A 9,936-nucleotide genomic window follows, 5' to 3' on the forward strand; every position below is an offset into this window, starting at 1 on the left:
GATATAACTGGACCTTTTAAGAACTAAACCAATATTAAATTTAAATTACTTTCTTCAATTACTTGCTAGGTTAGTGAAAAGAGTAACGTCATATTCAGTATTTGGTGCTTGGGGCAATAATTCGTAGAAACCGTAATTTAACTCTGACATTGATGGCTAATGTCTTTATGTTATTAGTAGATGTGAATGGAGTCTCAGTATCTGAAGAGATGGCTGGGAAGTTGCTTGAGAAAGGGACTGGCAGAGATTGCAGAACGTCGGCCTGCAGATCCAATAGAATATCTGGCACACTGGATTTACAATTACAGAAGAGTCTTAGATGAAGAAAAAAAGGTGGATCCATCTTGGTAAAAAAATATTCATGATAGTATAGTTGATGCTATTTAATCTCTATTTTTTCAATTGATTCTCTGTTACCTCTGAAATAGATAATGTTGGAGAGGATTGAGCTGGAACAGGAACGGGAAGCAGCCCGGACAGAACTCGAAATGTTACAGAAAGTGAAGGAAGAAGAACTAATGATCCAGCAGAAACTTGAAGAACAACGTCAGGTTAATAATATTTAGTAGTAGGCAGTTATAAATAGTATATGGTGCTGTGGCATCTTGTAGCTCTGTATATTTCTAATCTCTGTATAATGATTTGGATAGAAGGCAGCATAAACCTATTTTAAACTCACTTTTCTAAATAGTAACTGGAGGAATTGGTCAGCACATAGCAAGGAAAACTTGCATACTATGTGGTAAAATGTAAAAAAAACCCCAAAACTTACATAAGAAGTAACTTAAAATAAGACCTGGCTTCTGTAATAATTACGAGCAAGAGCTGGTGCAAATAAAGCTAGAAATCATTGCAAAAATTGACAAGCCGGTTAGGAGGTATGGGAATGATAATCAATTATTGTCTGAAGTTTCTCAGTGTAATATCAGTAATGCAAACAAAGGTAATAAGAAAGTATACACAATTGTAGAGATCTGAAAATGATTGTGAATCAATGATATGTAGCACCTTCAGTGTTGCTATGATAACATTGATGTTATCTGCCTGGATTTTTTCATATGGCTGACTTTCAGGATGCTCTCAGGAGGGTAATTTCAAATCCTGTTAAGCCCAGTTCTAGCATAAGATGCATTTATTCTATTTCACTTGCACTTTTAAATTTGAAATTTACTAATTTTCAGACCTGAAGTTATGTGCCTAAGGATTTGTTGTGGCTTAAACCCAGGCAGTAACCAAATACCACACAGCCACATTCCCTCTCCCCCGACCTCCCCTTTCCCCACTTCCTGGGAGGGATTGTGAGGAGAATATAAAACTAAAAGGGGAAAGGAGAGAAAAAAAAAACAACAACAAAATCCCACCAAAACCAATAAACACAAGTGACAGACAGCAAAATTGCCCACCACCCGCTGACCAATACCCAGCCCAAGCCAAGCAGTGATCCGTCCTTTCCAGGTGATTCCTCCCAGTTTATATACTGGGCATGACATGCTGTGGTATGGGATATTTGTCTAGTTTGGGTCAGGTGTCCTGTCTCTGCTCCCTCCTGGCTTTTTGTGCCCCTCCTCACTGGCGGAGAGTAAGAGACTGAAATGTTCTTGATCAGGGTAAGTGCTATTTAGCAGCAGCTAAAACATCAGCATGTTATCGGCATTGTTCTAGGACTAAAGCAGAAACACATCACTGTACCAGCTACAAGGAAGAAAACTAACTCTATCCCAGCTGATACCAGGATAGCATTTCATGAATCATATAAAATCGCAAATGGAAAGAATATGAGATTGTGTATAAAGATAATTCACAGGGAATTATATAAATTATTTCATGTAAACTATGGGAAAGATGTTGAATTATTCAATATTCACATTATAAGACACATTTTTTTAACCTAATCCGATTTTGGCTATAGTCATATACTCAGGCGTGTTTTGATTATATCTATGAAAAAGGAATGTGGAAACTCTTTACTACAATATGACTGCTCACAAAATGCTGCAACAAACAATATTCTCTAGATCCTAGTGTTGTTGAATGTGAGCACTTAGATTATGTAATTTCTTAATTTTTGATGCAGTAGGACTTAAGGTCACAAAGAATAAGATATTTCTAATTTCTAATTAGATATTTCTAATTAGATATTTCTAATTTCTGATATTAGGTATTTCTAATTTCTAACCTTTCTATTAAAGGTTGCTGCTGAAGATGATTAATGTCAATGACGTTGCTTACTGAAGTTTTATATAAATCTGATTTGATGTGGCTTCATCTGTGTGCTAGGTACTATATGAAGTAACAAAGAGCTTAATTCAAAGCATAAGAGATAATGAATATAGACTGATAAACAGCACGTGGAGCAAAACAGTATCTTAAGTGTGTACGCTAACCAGGTGTCTATTTCTTTATCCTCTTGATAGCAAAGACTTTCTATCCATGCAAATCTAAAACCTGTGAAAGTGTTGAGTCAGATGATGCTGGAAGGGTTTTATGTTATTAACACTGCAGTTATGTTTTATGCTTCCTTTTTAATTTTTGTAAGATTTTATTTGTGAAATACATTGTAAACAATGGGGTGGGCAATATGAATGTGGGGTTTTTTTCCCTTCTAATTACCTTTCTCAAACTGACTGCAGGCTCAGCTAGAACAAGAGCGTAAGGATTTGGAACTGCAGAATGAAGAAGGCAAAATGTCATTGCAGCAGGAAGATCAAGAGGTTTAAGCCACAGCTTAGTTGTTTGAAAATACTGTTAATCAGCTGCCTTTTCCGGATGGAGGCACTAAATCCAAAACATAATGCGGAAGCCCATGGGTGTTGAACTGACACATAATTAAAAAAAAAAAAAAATTGAAAATGGGGGAAGAATTTCTAATACATTTTTTTTCCAGTCTGGCTTTCATACTTACATTTTTATCTGTTCTATTAGGTTTATTTGGCTTATGATCAGAGCAGAGCATACATTTATTGCAAAATTTAGCGTAAGGTCAGCTTAGTTGATGCTTTCATATTCCTTGAGAAATGTGAGAAAGTATTATAATTTAAGTATGTCTGCTCTAAGTATTTAGACAGTAATGTTATACAGTGTGTCAGCCTGAAGTCCATTTGCTGTACCTGGAAAAGGAGCTGTGGTTTGAAACTGGGATGCTTCTTGATTCTGAGATCTTCCTGGTACATAGAAATTTGTACTAAGGGTTTGTAGACAGATATATTTGAAAATGCATGGTATTTTAATGCCATTTCAGTAAAAACATGCACTGATGATTGGCATGTTTATCTCATTAAAGCTTTTAAATATGAATAGCTCTTAAATTTACATGGAGCACATAATATTTTAGAGATATGTGTTTTTAGAGCACTGTTAAAATACTGAGAGCACATAACTTTAAGAAGATGACAATATAAAAGTGACAGAAAAAATTAATATATAGAAATTTAAACCAAAATTCCTGTTATTTAAAGAAGTCTGATAAAAATCGTCTTAACAAGCATGCAAAAAACATATTCACATACTAACGTATTTCTATAGCATGCATCTAAGTATTCTCTATTAATAGATAGTGTCATTTTAACACATCTGAAATATTCTCTGTAGATAATTATTTGTGATATGGAATACTTTTAACTGAAGACTGGTTTTTGTTACCACAGGAAAACGATGAAAAGATGATAGCTGAATTTACCGATAGAGCTGGAGTGTCTAATTTGACCAGTGTTGAGGAGCTAGATGAGAATGAACAGCTTGAGGTAAGTGTTTAGAAAGAACAGGGAGTTTATAAATGATTGGTTCTTAAAGGTTTGCTTTTCTGTGCTGACATGTCAAAGGTTAAAACTGTTGGAGTTAAGACCATGCTGGTTCTCTCCTGTGGTTTTGGGGGATGGTATTTTGGCCATAACCTTCCAAACTTCCAATAGCCTGTTCTCTGGTATAAGTTAAGCTATTCTAAAAGACACTGTGGTGTTGGCTAAGTTCTCAAGATTTAAAATTCCTTTTTATATTCAGGTGTGTTACAAATGAAAGTATGAATATAATCAGAGGAGGCAGCCTTCCTTTTCTATGTGAAAAGATAATCCTATACAGCATGTACTAAATCACAAAAGATTAGTTGGTTTTGAGTGATTTCAGTTATTTATATTTTTCTGGTTGGTGTGAAGTATATTTTTGTGCAGCAGAATGCACTCTTTTGCACATATTTAGCATATAACACCAGATACTAAGGACACAGTGCTCACTAAAGCTAGGACCTGCTCAGAATCAGTTTATTTGAGCTCTGTGCCAACAAGAATGTTGAATGTTTTCAGTACAACTATGGCTCTATACTGTGATCCTTGAATATCTTCTATGTCCCAAGTATTCAGTGGTTATAAAGATGCTGATATCTGTATTCCAAGTGTTGTGTCTTGAGATTTTGGAATACTAGTTTTAGTACATCATTATCAGAACCCTTTTTCCTTTATTAATAATTAATAATCATTAATAATTTGCTCACATGATTTCTGGCATCAGTAGTGTAATTCTAGCTCAAGATTTATATTGTGATATTAATATGCTGTATGTTTAGGGTTACTTTAATAACAGCCTGGTTTATAGGTGTTATCTAAGTATATTTATGAACATATTTATGACTATTTTTTGAGTCAGGTTTTCACAGGTGTTTGGTGGGGTTTTTTTTCACTAAGCTGAATCAGATCTCATACAGCCCCAGTTTTTATGTTTTTTTCAGATACTTATATATTAAATAGTATTTTTGAGCCTTCAGCTTTATTCTGTTCTTAAATAAGTGAATTTCAAAACCAGAAGCTGCTTCTTATATGTGCCATCTTCCAAGTTTTCATGCCTAAAAGTCATTTAAATTTGGATTACATTGGCCTTTGGTGATGCTATTTCAGGTCTTACAGTGATATGTTTGTTGATTTAAACTACAAATTGAGAGCAGGTCAATAAAATTAAAATGTATAGACTTGTACTATTGAAACTCTGCTGCTCTCAGAATCATAATACTTCATTCAGACTCACTGGATTTTATAATAAAAGTATGGTGATAAACTTCATTGTATTGCACTGAATGGAAGAATACATAATTATATTGATAAATACGGACTTATCTGTTATGTGAGTTGTTTCTTTTTATTTTTTCCTCATTTTTACTTCTAAAAAGTTAAGTTAATGCTGGCAACTGATGGAAATTTTTTGTTTGTTTGTTAGAGCACAACAGAAGCAGAACAAGAAAGTTCCCAACCGATCTGAAAGTAAATATATTTTCTACTCATTACTTGCGGATCCTGAGGTGCAATGTCTTAATTTATGTATTTTACATATAGAACTGATTTATATACCTGTTGTTTTGGTTTCTGTGCTTTCTGGGTGTTTATATAAAGTCTGTTTATTCTCACATGTGATGCTTCCTTTTTGTTCTTAAACCACTTTAGCTAGTCTGGCTAACTCAGGCAAAAAATTGCAATTGAAATGAAAGCAGTACATATATTTTGTACTTATTGCCCATTGATGCTTAAAGTGTAACTGTAATAATTATATATACAATTGCATTGTCAAGATTATTTTGGAGTAGATGCTACAATATCATAATTTGAATCAATATTGAAAGAACAAAAGGTTCTTTTGTTTGAAAGAACAAAATGTTGAAAATGGATTTTCCAAGAATTTGAGTGGTTTCTGATAGAAAGAGAGAAGGCTCTGCAGATTAGAAGATGGAGAGAATTCTGCATGTCAAACTAGATGCAAAAATCTCATCAGAAGATTTCCCAGTTTATATGGAAGGGATAAATTGAACTCTGTGACTCAGTAAACAGATCCACTAGAAGATCTTGTGTGTCTAAGAAATCTTGAAGTTCTTTTTGTGTCAGTTAGCTTTAGGCTTCACAATAACCTTTTCTGGCAGTTGTGTGGTATTAGGTGAGCTGCAAATGTCTGCATATCAATTTTGATTACTCAAGTCTTAAAATAATCTTTACTGCATTTGTCTTGAATTTGCAAACCAGTAAATCACATCAGTGTTGTTTTTACTAAATAACCATTACTAGTTCTCAAAGCTTCACTTGTAATAAAATATATGAATAAATTTCTGCAATTACTGATATCTTGGTACAGGTTATCAAGAATGTTCCATGTTCATTATAAATGGAAAAGACACCAGCATTAAGAAATCACATGCTTCTTGGCTTAAGCATGCCTTTACATCTTAGTGTCTTCTAATAGTACAGGTTAGTTGGAAAATTAATGTTAAGTCTTTGCCAATAGTGTGTAATGAAAATACTCTAGATTACAAATTCAGTGCTGCATAATTGATGCATGCACTGCATTCTTCAATTTTGGGATGAAAGAGATTCTGAGGATAATTTCACTTTCATTTGTTTGTATACATTTGTTTGCATTATAGCTGGCTTTAAGGGTTTTGCTCTTTGGCAAACTGTTAAAAATATCTATATACCCAACAGGCAAAGGTCAATTGTGTAATAAATATTTTTCTGCTCTAAATAACTTGTTCTGTTAATGTAGCTCATACTAGGCATAATCCTATCAATGTTTTAAAAGGTAAGCACTACTTATTTCTAAAATAGTAATGTTATTTTTCCCTTAAAAATAATAAAGCTTTTTTATTAAAAAAATCCTGTTGCCCTCTTTATTGCCATATTGCTTTTTGGATGCCATTAATGACATATAAACATCCTTAAAATCAAAAGAGGAAAGTATCACTTTCCAGGTATAAGTACTTAGAAATGTTTTTATAACTTTTTAAGTAACGAGAAATTGAACTACTTTTGTAACTAGGTGGTCAGGCTTTGCTATCTACATTTATTTTGCATTGGTATCGGTTTCCAGTTTTATGACAGCAAAGAACCCTTTCTGTGGAATAAACGTGCTGTTAGTGCTGATATTCCAGTAAATGGATTTTGTCAGGTTTTGATTATATTTATTAGTAATAGTCAAAATAGTATAATTTTAAGACCACATTTTAAGATACTACAGTTGTAATTACACCTCTTACACCTATACACTGTATGCACGGCAGCTTCTTGTGCCAATCTCAAAAGGGGTGGAGTAAGTGGGTAGACATGTGAACTTTCTCCTTTAAGCCAGTATGTGTAACTGGATCTTGTTTAGATTAAAATTTTCAAAAATTGATAAGTAACTGTGTTGATTTCCCTTTTCTGTCCAGTCATGCTGAGAAAAATTTCAGCCTTCATACAGCCTTCATATTTAATTAGGAAATATATTCAATTTGTAAGACAGTATTTTAAAACCTGCTAGGAAATTACTCTAATTGCTACTTCCCATATGTGGCTTTCATTTGTATCTTTGATTTTGTTGTGTGTCCACTAGAGTGCATCCTAGATAAGCACACTGATGGCTCTGTCAGTTGTAACCCATGAAAACAACAACTTTTGTTCATCTTTTTCTTTCAGCTTATTTTTAACTGTGAATTTTTCTTTGTGATTCTGCAATTCATATTCCTTTTCTAGGTAGGAACTGAATTTTTGGATGGGAACTTTTATCAGAAAATTGCTTAGTAAAGGTCAAAATAAAACGGTAGATTCTAATTTCCCTGTTCCTTTGCTGTTATTTTGTATACAGAAGACATAAGTTGTTCAAATGTTATTTATAGGATTTCCCATTTTTTCAGGATTTGATGTGCATAGACCTGGTGTGTTGAACACCTTCTATAGCTTTATAGGAATTATGTTGCTTGTGGGACCAAAGGATAAACAGTTCTTGACTCAGTGTTTTCTTAGGTGCAAAGCAACCTGTAGGTAACTTGGAAATGTAGTTCACAGCAAAGATGACTTCTGCTTGGGAGTCCAAGCCTGAAGGGAAATTAAGGCAGCTTAAAATCTCTGCCTTCTTCTGAACTTGAGCCTCCTTTGGAATATAGCAAGCTAGAGCTTGGAACAGGAAGAGAACAGAGGAGAATACGCTATTTTATTGTTACTGCATGTGATGTGATGTCATATGTGTTAACACAATTTAACCTCTGCATAAACTCTAGAGTTTTATATTGCGGGGGGGGGAGGGGGGGGGAAGCAATTACATAATGTAACTTCAACTACAGCTTACATTCTGTTTGAATACATTTTAGTGTAATGAAGAAGATGGAATGCAGAGGCAGGTGATAGAAAGTGTTGATGAAAATAAGATGCTAAATACTGACAGAAGATTTATGAAACTGTAATTTCTCCTTTCTTCAGAATAGGATCAGAGTTATTTAGACTGCTACCATGTTCAGGTCCTCCAGAGAATGTGCTGATAGTAACGTGCCCGTTCACAGCTGTTCTCATTCCAGTGATACTGAAGCATAAGGATGAAAACAGATATGAATCCCAGAATAGGACAAAATGAATCAGATTAACTATCAGTCTGCTCACAAAGATGGAAACTGAGCTCTGCAATGTAAGAAGTTTCTCTTCTTCTAGGAGAAATACATTTGCAGCAAGTACATTTTAGTGTTTGCTTTCAGCAAAGTAGGCTTTAAGTCCATGGTCCCCTTTCTTATGATGGATAATTTTCCTTCATAGTTTAAAGGAACTAACTTATGTTTATGTAAGCAAACTCTTGATGCAATAATTTGCTAGTGGTAAGAAGGGTCAAATGAATTATTCTGGATTAAATGTAAAATTGAATTTGCCTGAACTTTCCTAATAGAGTTTACTCACGTTTTAAGTCAGTTATTAATTGCTTTACTGCTGTGAAGTTTTTCTTATACTTTAGTTAGATAAAGAGCAGTGTTGTCTATTTCTACAGCTAGAAAGAGTCTAAACCCACTCTTTGGACTGATCTATCTTTAAAAACATCTTACTGGTGCACTTGATGTGTTTTTACTTTTGTTTCTGGCATTATTATTATAAACTCTCATGCAGTCTTTGTGCTTTATACTCATGTATTTATTTCAATTCATATGATGGAAGAAGCTATACTATTATAAACATTTATACAGGTATTTCAGGCTAATAATAGTGGAAGAAAGGAAGGGTAGAGGAAAGTGGCATTTAATCATGCTGTTACAGTGTAGCAGACTTTTTAAGAAGCAAAATTTGAGAGCTCTTGGATTTATATGCAGCTTAAATAGTATGAATCTTCCCTGTTAACTCATCCCAGCATCTTGTAGATTCATTATCATAAACTAAAATTGGTGTTTAACTTAGATTTATTGTTGTTTATATTACTGGTTGTTATTTGTAATAAGTTACTCTAGGAGATGCTACACCATGAAAAATTATATTCACTAGGCCCTGTGTGGAGATGCTAAGTGCTTCCATTTTGTCTTTAGTTATAGGGCACCCAAAACCAATAGCCATTTTGAAAAAATTGGGATGACTAATTACTTAGGTTAGTCTGTTAACTATATGGACATGAGGTAAGGGAGGGGGAGGTAAAAGAAAAAAAGAAGGTGTTTATGTTAGGCCATTTTATGATTAATGCCAAACAAGTTTGTATTATTATCTGAAAGTAAATCCACAGGCAAACAGTCAAGTAATGTCGTAAGTAGAGAAGGTAAGTAGAGAAATTTGCTTCTGGTTTGGTAATCTTTCCTGAGTTGTTATGTATTACAAAGACTGGATTGATGTGTCTGTACTGATGCAGAAGTTTATACTTCCCCGTTATTCTGCACCTGGCATAATTTAAAACTTCAATGTACTTTAAGCTTGGGTTTGATTTAGAAAAAGCATTTACATGTAGGAATATCATACCAAAGTTATCTATCTGAATAATATTACCCTCTCTAAGGAGTGTTAAGAAGCTTCAGGAATCCTTTTACAAACTCTCCAAGTTGTTGCCACTTTCTGTATGTAGTCATCCATGGATGTCAACAAAACTTGCTATTAAAAAGGATCCCTCCCCCCCCCCAAATCTTGGGAAAGTGTGAAAAATATGTGATTTTAGTTTGATGCAAGAACCCATTGGTGTTCAAGTTCAGCAAATTGTTTT

At 34.0% G+C, this 9,936-nt stretch overlaps 1 protein-coding gene across 1 annotated transcript; it reads left to right on the forward strand.

The window, feature by feature from the left end:
- Window positions 1-153: 153 nt before the first annotated feature.
- On the forward strand, window positions 154-5,327 carry DYDC1 (DPY30 domain containing 1). Its single transcript, XM_061373786.1, has 5 exons — window positions 154-333; window positions 429-551; window positions 2,631-2,711; window positions 3,645-3,740; window positions 5,200-5,327. The coding sequence occupies exons 1-5, from the start codon at window positions 187-189 to the stop codon at window positions 5,239-5,241; spliced, it is 489 nt and encodes a 162-aa protein (XP_061229770.1). The 5' UTR covers window positions 154-186; the 3' UTR covers window positions 5,242-5,327.
- The last annotated feature ends 4,609 nt before the right edge of the window (window positions 5,328-9,936 follow it).

This window comes from Neopsephotus bourkii, unplaced genomic scaffold, assembly GCF_033783945.1.
Source record: "Neopsephotus bourkii isolate Nb327-2 ecotype Australia unplaced genomic scaffold, CSIRO-AGI_Nbou_v1 NB_1634, whole genome shotgun sequence".
Taxonomy (NCBI): Eukaryota; Metazoa; Chordata; class Aves; order Psittaciformes; family Psittacidae; genus Neopsephotus; species Neopsephotus bourkii.

Excerpts from the sequence above, each read along its gene's own strand:
- DYDC1 (XM_061373786.1), top strand. The coding sequence starts at position 187 with ATGGAGTCTCAGTATCTGAAGAGATGGCTGGGAAGTTGCTTGAGAAAG. Across the intron at positions 552-2,630 it reads AACTTGAAGAACAACGTCAG|GCTCAGCTAGAACAAGAGCG; the intron begins GTTAATAATATT and ends AACTGACTGCAG. Across the intron at positions 2,712-3,644 it reads TGCAGCAGGAAGATCAAGAG|GAAAACGATGAAAAGATGAT; the intron begins GTTTAAGCCACA and ends TTGTTACCACAG.